Source organism: Callospermophilus lateralis, chromosome 14 (genome assembly GCF_048772815.1).
Source record: "Callospermophilus lateralis isolate mCalLat2 chromosome 14, mCalLat2.hap1, whole genome shotgun sequence".
In the NCBI taxonomy this organism is placed as follows: domain Eukaryota; kingdom Metazoa; phylum Chordata; class Mammalia; order Rodentia; family Sciuridae; genus Callospermophilus; species Callospermophilus lateralis.
This window is the reverse complement of record NC_135318.1, coordinates 29,675,928-29,690,757: the sequence shown is the minus strand read 5'-3', so window position 1 is coordinate 29,690,757 and position 14,830 is coordinate 29,675,928. Positions and strand designations below refer to the sequence as shown.

General features: G+C 38.9%; 1 protein-coding gene across 1 annotated transcript in view; it reads left to right on the top strand.

Annotated features, from left to right (window-relative positions):
* Positions 1–9,327, top strand: part of LOC143380514 (galactose mutarotase) — a 52,363-nt gene extending 43,036 nt beyond the window's left edge. The window contains exons 5-7 of the mRNA XM_076833604.1: positions 5,012–5,153; positions 6,552–6,726; positions 8,139–9,327. Coding sequence (XP_076689719.1) covers positions 5,012–5,153; positions 6,552–6,726; positions 8,139–8,216 — 395 coding nt within the window. The 3' untranslated portion in view covers positions 8,217–9,327. The remainder of the gene's footprint in view (positions 1–5,011; positions 5,154–6,551; positions 6,727–8,138) is intronic.
* Positions 9,328–14,830: the final 5,503 nt, after the last annotated feature.

Genomic DNA, 14,830 nt, shown 5'->3' with positions numbered 1-14,830 from the left:
ATTCATTTATTTATATGTGGTGCTGGAATCGAACCCAGTGCCTCACACATGCTAGGCAAGCGCTCTACCACTGACTACAACCCCAGCCCCTTGTTTTGGATATCTTGTTTGGATATCTTGTTTTCTGGAAGGGTGCATAAAAAACAGTAACAGTAATTGCTTCTGTGGAAGGAGTGGGATATGTGGGAAATAAAGATGAGAATTCTTTCATTAAATAATATTTTATGTTTGTATCTTTTACATTTGTCACCATTTAAGTTGATCACACATGTAAATATTACTTATTCAAAAAAAATTTTTTGTAAAAGAAGAATCTAGGCAAGGAAATTGATGCTTTTTACGTTTCCCCAAATAATTCTATATTCCTTAATTTTTCCCTGAAGCTGATTGTGATAGAAGATTCTTTTATATGCTTCCCAAATTCCCTTGGTTGAACAGTGGACACCCATATGCCACGGTGTATCACCCGAGCATCAGTGTCTCACTCAGTTGCTTGGTACCCTGGGCACTCCCAAAGCTGTGAACTGCAAGACTCCAATCGTCACACACCAGAAAGCTTGCATCTCTGAGTTGAAGTATATCTTCTTTTGCTCAAAGATTAGTGTTTCCTCACAGTAATTAGGAATCTTCAAAACCAGAATCAAAAGCTAAGTCTAATTTTACTTACTTAATTAAGTAAAGAGTAAGGTACAAGCTCCTGATTTTTCTAGGCCTTCTAAGATTATGGCCTCACTTTGCATGCTAAATCTTTCTCCTAAATATAGTAGGCACCAAGTTCTTAAAGTATCCCCATCTGAACACATGAAAGGAAAAAGTAATCCTCACCCCAAAAGATTATGTCAATCACCTAATATCTGTACTTACCTTTAGTGTATAAGTAGTGTACAAGTCTGGGACAATAAAATTTTAAAAAGGACTAAACTGCATCATTGTTTAAGGATCAGAAATGGAGCCCCTTTCTTTTTTTTTTTTTCAGTCAAGACAACCAATAATCTTTATTTACAGTCATTAAAAGTCTAGCCACTGTTGACCACGCATATATTACTCTTGTTTCTAAAAATTTAATCACATATAGCATGATACCAGTATTTTTTTCAGGTAACAAAGAATTACACAAAATATCTGGGGATTTTTCTACAAAACACATATTCCTTTTTCCCTAAGTCATGTGTTTTAAACTATATAGTAACACATGCAAATTCCACCTAAAGTAAAAATTTCAATTAAACAGTAACAAACATGAAATAAAATTTTAATGTTACTGTTTTGTTTTCAAAAGCTACCAATTCATAGGTCACAAGTGTATGCAAAGGCTACATATGGCCATAAAATCTATAGTCTACAGATGTTGCATTTTTATTTTACTAGAAATATGTGCAAAATGCTCAACAATGATTGGCTAACAAATACTTACTGAACCCTACTTACAAAAAAATCGAATTTCTAAATGCCATAAGGGATACCAAATATTAAATGTGCAGTCCTTGGATACAGGAAAATGAAGCTCTATCAACTCTCTACAGAACTATTTTAAAGATCCACTAGGTCTTCCGTGTGTTACTTCCCAGACCAGGATTTTCAAATCAGCTGTAACTCACTTTCCCTTGACTGCACCCCTTGTTCACTGCAGGTTCTGCCTGTCAGAGATCAGCTACATCATCTACCTCCCCCAACACCAGGTCTCCCTCCTGTATACCACTCAGCTTGATAAGATCACTGAGAGGACACCAGCTTGTCAATAGGTGAATGCACCGCTTTTTCTTCCCTTGTTGAACTTTCTTTATACTTTGTGACTTACTGTATTTTATTAGAAAACTTTTTCTTAAAAATGATTTTTTTTTCAGGAAAGACCATTTTATTCTACATAGCGACACTATTTAAGGAACACAAATTTTCCAAAAACATTTTTCAAATTTAAATAAAAAGTGGAAACTGATGACCAATTTGCCAAGGATTTCAATAACCAATCTAGTCACTGGTTACATATAAGAAATGAGAGCCACATTTCATTTTATATTCTTGTTGGTTAGTTATTATTGGGTTAGTGGAATGAGATAAGAATACAGAAGTACACTGTCTCAAGTGCAAGGAAAGAAAAATGAGTAGTATTCTACAACAGTTCTTGAATCTTTCTCAGGGTTTATGACTAGACTTGGGATCAGCATTCCCACTTTGAGGCTATTAGACGTGGTCTAAGTGCAATCAGTATTAAGATTTGCTTTTAAGTTTACTTACTTTTTAAGTTAGTCTCATTCTTTTTTTTTTTTTAAGAGAGAGTGAGAGAGGGGGAGAGAGAGAGAATTTTAATATTTATTTTTTAGTTATCGACGGACACAACATCTTTGTTTGTATGTGGTGCTGAGGATCGAACCCGGGCCGCACGCATGACAGGCGAGCGCGCTATCGCTTGAGCCACATCCCCAGCGCCAAACTTAGTCTCATTCTAAGTAATAATATTCTTGCAATCACCATCTGAAGTATAAAAATGTGTATTTCTAATATAAACTAATAAATAATCATTAAAATCTTAACATTCATCTTAGGTCCAAAGTCATCTCTTGTACCTTCAGTAGTGACACATAATCCATGGTAACTAGTTTGCCTGCATCTAAAAACAAATGCTGCAAAGGTAGCATTATGATGCAAACCAACTAAGGCTGTGGAAGTCTTCATATTTCACACATAGGATCCATAATGGAGCCCCTTTCTTTTCTCTTCTTCAAGAATGGCTAGAGTACCAGGCGTAGTGACGCATGCCCATAATCTCAGTGGCTCCAGAGGCTGAGGCAGGAGAATCTTAAGTTCAAAGCCAGCATCAGCAATTACTGAACAACTTGATGAGACCCTGTCTTAAAATAAAATATAGAGAGGGCAAGTGATATAGCTCAGTGGTTTAGTGCCCCTGGGTTCAATCCCGGTACCACCCCCACAAAGCAAAAAAAAAAAAAAAAAAAAAGTATGGAGTGTTTGGCTGGCTGAAGAGAAATTAGGGATTCTTTGTGCTTGATGCAATATTCTAGGACCTAACCGTGGGCTACTCCAGGGTGGGCTATGATTTTATCGGACAAGGTTGACCTCTGCTGTAATTTTGTCCTGGGTTTTTTCCCCTACACTATTCAGAGCCTGCCTTGGCTTCAGTTAGAACTCTGACACATAAATATACACATATGTATACCTGGACATAAAAAAATGTGTTTAGTATATTGAGTGACCTACAAAGATTCTCTCTGAAATAAAGAATTCTGCAGGAAGAGAAGGTGGGTAGTTGAAAGTCAGTGGTCCAATTTCATTGCATCGATGAAAGGCCCAGGCTCAGGGCTGTTTGAGATGGCTCAGTCTCACATCTGGGGAGAACCAAAAGTTAGAAAAGGGGGCTGGGGATATAACTCAGTTGATAGAGTGCTTGCTTCGCATGCACAAGGCCCTGGGTTCCAATCCCCAGCACCACGAAAAAAATTTTTAAGAAGTTAGGAAAAGAATGAAGAGTTAAAAAGTAAAATGTATTTTCAGATAATGTACAAACCCATACTGCTGTTTTGGCAAACGTGTATAGAGGACTTTGTGTTGAGAAATTATCTCTCCCTTGAATCTCCCATTGAAATGACTCAAGATAATCCCACTTTCTCTTTCTTTCCTCAAATCCCTGATTACTTGTTTAGTGCTTTTAGTAGGATGGAAGATATGACAAACAACTTTTACATATTATCAATTCTAAGATGCCATTGTTTATAAAGTTGCCATTATTTTATGTATCATAAAGAAAGAAAATCTCTGCCTTAAACCAGGGCATGACTGAAAATTTTAAAATATGAATGTAAGAGTCTTAAATTGAGGAACTGTGTTGTATCAACATCTAAGTTGTTGATAATGATATCAGGTTGTAGGAGTCTCGGTTTCCTTATCTGTTACCTGAGCAGTTTAGACCAAATGAGCTGAGAACGTACAGGTTCCAATGCTATTGAGTTGTGGAACACCATGAAGGGGTGTTCTGGGCATTGGTCATGTGACAATCACCAAAACTGGAGTCCTGTCCCAGTCCCTTCTATGCTTTGCCCTTTAGGAGTTGAAGATCCCTACATAGCAGTATCCTCCCTCAGGACTGTCCACCCACTCACATCATTGTGAAGAGGCTCCAGGATGGCCCACCTTCATAAGAAAAACTCCAGTGTGCTGACAGTTGGAGGAACCTGGCTCACACACCCTGAGGCAGTGCTTGCCAGATTGACTGTCCCAGGCATCACTCCTGGAGAAAAGCTTCCATCAAAGTACTGAATTTAAATTGGCAGATGATAGAGTGGTCATACATCCCAGTTTGCCTTGGACTATCCTACTTGATCCATTTGCTCCAGGTTTATTAACATCTTCTGCTCCAGTTTAGAGTGTCTACAGACTGATCAGGGAGGTGATTTGGACAAGGTAATTGCCAGTGTCCCTTTAACCAATAGTGGCCCCAAATGGTTTGAAAATCACTATTGCAGGATTTTTTTTAGTGTCTGGTTTGCCCTGCCAGGTGCTAATGCTTGGTTAGGAGACTGGAGATATTTTAGCAGTAAAGAAACATCATCTGGAGGTATAGCTCAGTGGTACAGTGCTTGCTAGCCCTGTATTTGGTCTCTAGTACCACACAAAAAGGAAGGAAAGGGAAAAGAAAAAGGAAAAAAAGAGAAAAGAGAGAAGGAAGAAAAAAGAAAGAGAATCAATGAGGTGATTGGGTGAAAGGTTAACACAGCCATCACCTTTATGTAACTTAACCTTTCATGGAAATTAACGTGTTTCCTTATTTCTTGTACATTTCATACTTGAATGACTCTGAATATTGTATCTATTGCATTTTATAATCAATAGCATATTCTAATCAAGGAAATAGAATAATTCAATCTCCTTGGGATCTGGGCTTTCATCTCCTTTACGAATTGAAATAAAGCCTGAGAGGGTAGAACCAGTGGGTCTTTTGGGTGCTGTATATAAGGCTTGATCTGAGCATTAATCACCTTTGTTCTCTTTCTACCAGGAGATGTTGCTCCAGTGCAAGGAACTGCATTCGACCTAAGAAAGCCAGTGCAGCTTGGAAAACACCTGCAAGAGTTCCATCTCGGTGGTTTTGACCATAATTTCTGTCTGAAGAACTCTAAAGAAAAGCATTTCTGTGCAAGGTCAGGTCCTTTTCACTTCCTGCCTCTGAGGGAAGAAGAGACACCAATTCTTTGAGGAGCCTTTTGCCTGACCTTATTGATAGCATTTACAACATGACAGAGGACCAAACACCACATCCCCCATCTTTTCAAAGCTCCCATGAATTTGGTGAATTCATCCTCCCTGGCCAGTCATCATCCCTGTATCCCCTACTTGGGTGGCATCTCATCTCTCCCCTTCTCTGTGTTCTTTAAGGCCCATTTTCTGTTAGAAGCCCTAGTGCTTCCTGATTGAAGTCCCCATTGCCTTCCTTGACCTTCCAGAGCCCTTTGTACTTGATCATCTGTGACTCATGTCCTGCCCACCCCTGTGTATACTTGGAGGCTCCCCTTCTCTTACCACCTCAGTCTCCAGTCTGCTAAGATGTCTGTGTGCATGTTCTTTCCTTCTCACTGAATTCCCAGTTCCTTGTACCATTTCACTGGCAATAATCCATACAAGTTTGTAGAATCAATGGGTTTTAAAGAAAGCAGAGAAAATGATTCAAATTCTATAATACAGACATAAAGAACTATACAAATTTTCTCCACCTCCAAGCCCCAGCACCAAGGACCCCTGTGTTCTATCTGTTTGAACCACCTTTTTCCTGGGTATAAACATGTTTCCCTGAGCCTCTTGTTTGACAGCATGTTGTCTGGATGTCTTAACTATTTCATGCATGTATTGTGCCTTAAGACCCAAGCTTTTATCTATAATCCATCAACAGCAAGTATAGAACCAGAAAGGAGCTCACCCCTATAGAGGCCTGGTTGTTGTTTATAAAGGACACAGTTTATCAGAAGAAACCCACAGCCCCTAACAAAACTGTTTCAGAAGAGACCTAAAACCAGCCTGCTCAAGCCCCTGGGAAGGGAATAGTTTAGTTCATAAAAACATCTCTTCTCTTTTATAAAAGACATGGCTGGTTGTCTCTCCAGGCCAAGCAGAGACCTGATTCCGTGAAAAAGAATCCCAGCCTTATGTGCTGGGGATATAGTTCAGAGGGAGAGCACTTGTCCAACATGCATGAGGTCCTAGGTCTGGCCCCTTCTGGAGCCCTTACTGCTTCTTTCCAGCCTGGTTCCTCTCTTTCCACCCTACCTCAGTTGGCTGGGGTCAATCCGTTTTGCCATTCCCCAAAGAAGCCAAGATCAGAGTGAAAAGTTGCCATGGAGGATCCTTGAAACCACCTTCTCATGCCCCACCTAGGAGGCTGTAAGAATTTCCATCATGTTCTTCCTTCCTACCTCTCTCTCCTCCATACATCTTGCCCCTCTCTGTGGCTAGGTCTGATTCCTATCCCAAAGAAGATTCTATTTCTACCCCTCCCTGTCTGCTTTTCTGCTCTGGACTCACATGTGGCTTGTCTTTATCCCCAGGGTGTATCATGCTGGAAGCGGGAGGGTACTAGAAGTATACACCACCCAGCCTGGTGTCCAGTTTTACACAGGCAACTTCCTGAATGGCACGCTGAAGGGCAAGAATGGAGCCATCTATCCTAAGCACTCTGGCTTCTGTCTTGAGACCCAGAATTGGCCTGATGCAATCAACCAGGTAAAGCCCCAGGCTGCCTTGATAGAGTGGTATTGAGTCCAAGGTCACAGCCCTCAAATCAAGCTGTATGAGTCAAAAGTCCATGTTTGTTTTCTTCTCCGTCATTCCAAACAGAAAACCCAAAGCAAAGCTACTGATGTGGCATTTACATGTTTTTAAAAAGCTTAAACTTTTTATCTTTGAAACCTTTATTCAGTATGTTTCTTTTTTTTATGAAATATTTTTTTAGTAGTAGATGGACATGATCTCTTTATTTTTATGTGGTGCTGAGGATCGAACCCAGTGCCTCATATGTGCAAGGCAAGTGCTCTGCCACTGAGCCACAACCCCAGCCCCTATAATGTTACTTTGTCAATAACCACACGTTCTGCAACCACACTTTTAAGCAGAGCCTTCTTTTCATCCTATTAGATTCTTTATAACTTTTTTTTATATCACTTGAAGCAATTCTCCTCAAGGTGCCAGTCTGTAATAAGGAGCTTTCACCTTACATCAGAATATAAACTTTTTTTTTTTTTTTTTTTTTTGGTATCAGGGATTGAGCTCAGGGGCGCTTAAATACTAAGCCACATCCCATATCAGGGGTGCTTAAATACTAAGCCACATCCCAACCCTTTTTTGTAGTTTACTTAGAGATAGCATCTCACTGAGTTGTTTAGGGCCTCGCTAAGTTGCAGGTGCTGGCTTTGAACTCATGGTCTCCTGTTTCAGCCTCCTGTACCACTGGGATTACAGGCATGTGCCACCCTGCCTGACTATAAACTGTTTTAGTCAGCTTTTTGTTGTTGTTGTTGCTGTGACTAAAAGAATCAGACCAGAAAAACTATAGAGGAAGAAAAGTTTATTTAGGGTCTCATGGTTTCAGAGGCCTCAATCCATAGACATCAGGCTCCATTCCTTGGCTCAAGGTGAGGTAGGATATCATGGTGGAAGAGTGTGGCAGATCAGGAAGCAGAGAGAAAGAGCTCCACTTGCCAAATACAGATATATACCACCCCAAAGCCATATCCCCAATTCCCACCTCCTCCAGCCACACCCTACCACTTCAGTTGCCACTCAGTTAATCCTTATCAGGGGATTAATTTACTTATTGGATTAAGACTCTCACAACCCAGTCATTTCTCCTCTGAACCTTCTTGCATTGTCACACATGAGCTTTGGGGAACACATTACATGCAAACTATAACATAAACCAACTACTTCCTCCAGCAAGAAACTCTTGCTTTGAAAAATTGTGCTTGGGATTTAGATTTTCATTCTGGTTCAGAATGGTTCTTTATCTCATCGCAAACCAATACTACTGTTTCCACACTGGCACTGACCCACAGAGCCCTGGTCTAGAAGCACACCCTGAATGGCTAATGGCTCGACCCTGGCTAGTGAGGTGTAACTGTGTTGTCTTCCCTTCACAGCCCCACTTCCCTCCTGTGCTGCTGAGTCCTGGGGAGGAGTACAACCATACCACCTGGTTCAAGTTTTCTGTGGCTTGAGGAAGTGTGAAGATACATCCTAGTCCATGACCAGGCCTGGGCCCCCTCAGCAGCCTGTCTCCTGTCCAGAGACAAGGTGAAGATTTAGAGGATTTAAAAGTGATCATGTGCTAAATCATACAAATGGTAGCTGTCACAATAATTGGTCTGAATATTGATTTCCTTTTCCAGTGACTGGCTCTGGACCATGTCTAATGACAAGCTTTATTCTCTGTGCAGTTCAAAGGGCAAGTGAACCCAACCATCAAAGTCATCATCTAAGGCCTGAACTTAGCCCAGAAGTGGTGTCCAGGGACTTTTATACACTGTTGTAGGTTCCATCTCTCATCTTTGTTTTTGTGATGTTGCTCTCATTGCTTTTCTGTCTCCTCCTCCTCATTTACATCAAATCGCTTTACTCTTGGGTAGCACTCTGCAGTTTTCCAAGGTCATATGAGCTGGTTCACCATGCCAGCAGATGGAGCCTCTGTAGCAGGTAATTGACAAGGGAGGGAGCTGAGGTGCAGAGGTTGAGTGACCCACCACAAGCTGGTAAAAAGTTTAAGAAGGACTTGAGTTTAGTTCATGCAAATTAAAGTCCCCTTTTTATCCTATCCCTGTCTGCCAGAGCATTCCAGGAGTCACTGAAGGGTTAAAAAGGGATCTGGTCCCTGCTCTGTTAGGAGCCAGCCTTTCTTCTCAGATTCCCTTTTGTAAGAAGCCATTCAAATACCCATAAAGAATCCATCATTTAGACTCCCTGCCTTTGGAATTAACATTTATACTGGAAGCAGTGTTGTGTTTATGTAGATGAGGCTGGAGATTGTTTTCCTGAATAATCAAATCATTAATGATGGGTGTGGGCTGGTGCTTTTTAAAGAAATATATTTTATACTATTGTTTACTACAATCAGTTGAAATAAAGTGCATCCCCAGAAGACTCCAGTTCTTTCATTCTTCTTTGTCAGGCATGGACTTTGGGGAATGGAACAAGTATATGGTGTGTGTTCTGGATTCTATGTTCTCCAATAGGTGTCCCAGCAATTTCCCAGAGAAAGCTGGCAAACTATTGAGCTTTCCATACCTCCTCTTTCTCTGAAACCAATAATAAATCAAAGATACAATTTTTAAATTCATTTCAGCATGGATTTTCTGAATACCTACTCTGTATGCTAGGTCTTTTAAAGCATTCATGATGCCTGACATGCATGAGGCACTAGATTCGATTCTCAGCACCACGTATTAATTAATAAATAAATAAATAAATAAAGGTCTATCAACAACTCAAAAAAAATATATATATATATACTTAAAATATATATATATATACATATACATGTATATATTTTGTTGAAATCTTTGGCTGGGGCTGGGGCTGGGGCTCAGGGGCAAAGTGCTGGCCTTGAATGTGTGAGGCACTGTGTTCTTTCTCGAGAGAGACTAATAAATGTGTAATGTAAAATTGCACCATGAAAACTGAAAGCATTCCCTCTAAAAACTGGAACAAGACAGGGATGTCCTCTTTCACCACTTCTATTTAACATAGTTCTTAAAACACCAGCCAGAGTAATAAGACAGATTAAAGAAATTAAAGAGTTATGGATAGGAAAAGAACTCAAATTAGTACTATTTGCTGACAATATGATTCTATACATAGAAGACCCAAAATTCCACCAGAAAACTTTTAGAACTAATAAATGAATTCAGCAAAGTAACAGGATATAAAATCAACACCCATAAATCAAAGGCATTTCTGTATATCAGTGACCAATCCTCTGAAAAAGAAACGAGGAAAACTACCCCATTTATAATAACCTCAAAGAAAAATAAAATACTTGGGAATCAACTTAATGAAAGAAATGAAAGACTTGTACAATGAAAAGTACAGAATGCTAAAGAAAGAAATTAAAGAAAACCTTAGAAGATGGAAAGATCTCCCTTGTTCTTGGATAGGCAGAATTAATATTGTCAAAAAGACCATACTACCAAAAGCACTATGCAGATTTAATGCAATTTCAATCAAAATCCCAATGATATTCCTCATGGAAAATGCAGTCACGAAATTCATCTGGAAAACGAAAAGAACCAGAATAGCTAAAGCAATCTTTATCAAGAAGAGTGAAGCAGGTGGCATCACTATACCAGACCTTAAACTATACTATAGAGCTAAAGTAGCAAAAATGGCATGGTATTGGCACCAAAATAAACGTGTAGACCAATGGTACAGAATAGAGGACACAGAAACAAACCTATGTAAATACATTATCTTATATTAAACAAAAGCACCAAAAATATATTGGAGAAAAGATAGCCTCTTCAACAAATGGTGCTGGGAAAACTGAAAATCCATATGCAACAAAATGAAATTAAACCCCTATCTCTCACCATGCACAAAACTCAAGGGGATCAAGGACCTAGGAATTAAACCAGAGTCCCTACACCTAATAAAAGAAAACATAGGCCCAAATCTCCATCATGTTGGATTAGGCTCTGACTTCCTTAATAAGACTCCTATAGCTTAAGAATTAAAACCAAGAATCAATAAATGGGATGAATTCAAACTCAAAAGTTTCTTCTCAGCAAAAGAAACAACGAATGTAGTGAATAGAATGCCTACAGAATGGGAGCAAGTTTTTACCACATGCACATCAGATAGAGCACTAATCTTTAGGATATATAAAGAACTCCAAAATGTTAACACCATGGGGCTGGGGTTGGGGCTCAGCGGTAGTGCACTGCCTGACATGCATGAGGCACTAGGTTCGATTCTCAGCACCACATGTAAATAAATAAATAAATAAATGTCTATCAACAACTTAAAATGTATATATATACTATATATATATATATAGTATATATATATATATACACACACACACACACACACACACACACATATATATACGTATATATTTTTTAAATCTTGGGCTGGAACTGGGGCTCAGGGGCAGAGTGCTTGCCTTAAATGTGTGAGGCACTGGGTTCAATCCTCAGCACCACATAAAAATAAACAAAATATAAAGACATTTTGTCCATGTATAACTAAAAAATATTTTTAAAAAATTTTAACACCAAAAAAACCCCAAATAACCCAATCAATAAATGGGCCAAGGAACTGGACAGACACTTCTCAGAAGATGATATACAATCAATTAACAAATATATGAAAAGATGTTCAACATCTCTAGCAATTAGAGCAATGCAAATTAAAACTACTCACTCCAGTCAGAATGGCAGCTATTAAGAATACAAACAACAATAAGTGTTGGTAAGGATGTGGGGGAAAGGGCACACTTTTATATTGCTGGTGGGACTGCAAATTGGTGCAACCAGTCTAAAAAACATTATGGAGATTCCTTGGAAAACTGGGAACGGAACCACCATTTGACCCAGCTATCCCACTCCTAGATTTATACCTAAAGGACTTAAAGACAGCACATTACAGGGACACAGCCACATCAATGTTTATAGCAGCACAATTCACAATAGCTAAATTGTGGATCCAACCTAGATGCCCTTCAATAGATGAATGGATAGGGAAAATGTGGTAAATATACACAATGGAATATTACTCAGCCTTAAAAGAGAATAAAATCATGGCATTTGCAGGTAAAAGGATGGAGTTGGAGAATACAATGCTAAGTGAAGTAAGCCAATCCCAAAAAACCATATGCCAAAATGTCTTCTCTGATATAAGGATGCTGATTCATAATGGGGATGGCACAGGGGTGGGGAGCATGGGAGGAATAGACGAACTTTAGATAGAGCAAAGGGGAGGGAGAAGAACAGAATTGGCATGGGGATAGAAAAGATGGTGGAATGAGACGGACATCATTACTCTAAGTACATGTATGAAAACACGAATGGTATGATTCTACTTTGGGTACAATCAGAGACATGAAAAATTGTGCTCTTTTTGTGTAATATGAATTGAATTGCATTCTGCTGTCATATATAACAAATTAAATTTTTTTAAAAAATTGCACCATGACAGAGCTGGGAGCACTGAGCACTATCTTTGGTACTACTAATTTTACTTGGCCTGTTTTGTCACCTATGAGACAAAGGGATTAGACTTTGTAAGATGAACATATATCTGTAGGGCAGGATGTCAAGCTGGGCCACTTGTCAAGTTCTTTTCTCCTCAGGCCCAGGCCCTCCCTATGACTATGATGAAGGGTATTGAAAGGGTGAACAACAAATGCTCCAACTGGCCAGAGCACTGAATAACCAACGCTGGGAGTCTGGAGCTTTGTTCTATTTCTCTTCCTGGCTGGATTTGAGCAGGTATGGAGGCCTAATTAGATCACTCTAGAGCTCCTACAACCTCTGGACAATTAAATTCTGTTAGCACTTTGCCAGGATTCTCCTCTACTAATTGTTCATTCTCACTTCATTGTAATGGCTGTGGAAGTGTTTGAATGGATTATTTCATCTGATCCTTACTTCCTGTAAGATAGGTGGTAAAGTCCTTGTGAAGAAGTTATTAGCTAGAGAAAGGCATACTGCTAGAAAGTAGCAGATCTAAAACACATCTCCAAATCCTTTGATAAGAAACCCAGTGCAAGGACTGGGGATGTGGCTTGGTGGCAAAGTGCTTATCTAGCATGTGCAAGGCCCTGCATTTAATCCCCAGCACCAAACATAAATAAGAAACTCAGTGCATGTTCTACTGGCACAATATTTTAAAAAGAAAGAAACTTCCCAATTTTTCCTATCACACAGGAAAAAAAATCTAAGATTCATAATATACAGTGTTGATAAATGGAGAATTTCCTCTCCATCACAATTGGTAGAAACATAAATACAACTTTTTTGGAAGGAAATTTAGCAGAATCCATCAGTATTGACAAACTTTAAAATTCATGATCTAACAATTCCACATTAGAAATGTTTTATAAAAATACTAGCATAAAAGTGTAAAGAAATTCAGACAAGGCTGTTCATTGAAACCTAATTGGCAATTAGGGGGAAAAAAAGAAAAAGAATATTTAAATAATTCCACAAACATTACTATAAAGACTAAAATGGCATACCATATAGGTTGAGCTACTGTGACCATTCAGTGACCAGTGACAATCCAACCTTGAAAGATGAAGTTTAGTGTCAATAAATACTGGATAATGGGCTGAGGTTGTAGCTCAGTGGTAGAGTGCTTACCTAGCACATGGGAGGCCCTGGGTTAGATCCTCATCACCACATAAAAATGAAGGTATTGTGTCCAACTACAACTAAAAAAATCAATATTTAAAAAAAATGGATAGCTGGCAGAATAACTCAGTAGCATATGCCAAATAAAATAAATACTGGTAGTTTACAAAAAGCACGACATAAAAAAACCACAGGACAATTCCATTTCAAAGCAGCTGAGCCTACCATGAAGACGCCATGAGCAAAGGTCTCCCTCCTGAGCTGAAAACATTTGTGGACAAGAGGTTATGGAAATTAAACAGTGGCAGACATGTCTAAGGAATTTGTCTAAGGGCTTTGATCCCTTTATGAATCTTATGACAGATGAATGTGTGGAAATGGCAACTAGTGGGCAACCGAATAATACCTAAATAGTCTAATTTGAGGAAATAAACATTATCAGCATGTTAGAAGCCTTGGAACAAGTATCATGACTTTCAGAAATGCATCTCCTCTCTCAAAGGGCCTGTTTATATGATGTAAAAATCAGGTCACTGGGGATGAAACCCAAGGCCTTGTACTTGTTAAGCAAGTGCTGTATCACTGACCCACATTCCCAGCCCAGGATGGATCCTTTTGCTAGGAAGTACATTACTGAGACAAGTGGCAAAATTTGAATGGGACCTTTGAATGGTGTACGGGAGTATTTGGTGCTATTTTGGAGCTATTCATGCAACTTTTCTGTAAATTTGATTCTTTTTTTTTTTTTTTTTCAATAAGATAGTGACTTCCAGCCATCCTCATTTTAGTGCCTTAAATTTTTTCAATTGCAAAAGGAAGAGTTTTGTCTTTGGCAATTCAAACTGTACCAATCATTAAAAAGTTAAATATTCTCCATTCCCATACATATTTTATTTCCCAGAGCTCACTGTTGTGTGTATGTGTGTGTATATATATTTATATATATAAACTATATATATATATATGTATATATATATATATATATTTTTTTTTTTTGGTTTTACAAAAGCAGGATATTATATGTATTATTTGACCTCATCCTTTTTTTTCCGTTGTGTGGATTATCATTTATCCATTCCTGTATTGAAAGCATTAGGTAGCTTTAAAATTATGCTTCATAATGATCAAAGGATCAACATATTAGCAAGATAAGACTGATATAACCTTATGTATGTACCTAATTGTTAAGGTCTGTAAATAAGTCTGGATGGCGCCTGGCATTTTGCCAGAGGGAATGGTTAATGTTAGAGTCTGTAAACAAGTCTGGATGGTGCCTGGCATTTTGCCAGAGGGAATGGTTAATGTTAGAGTCTGTAAACAAGTCTGGAAGGCGCCTGGCATTTTGCCAGGGGGAGTGGTTTGTGAGGTGGAGCCAGCAAGCCATTAAGTGTGGAGATTTCTTATTGGTTGACTGCTGTATCTAGTTTATGCTAATTAAGATAAGCTGTGTGGAATGTATAAATACCTCTGTTGTCCTACAATAA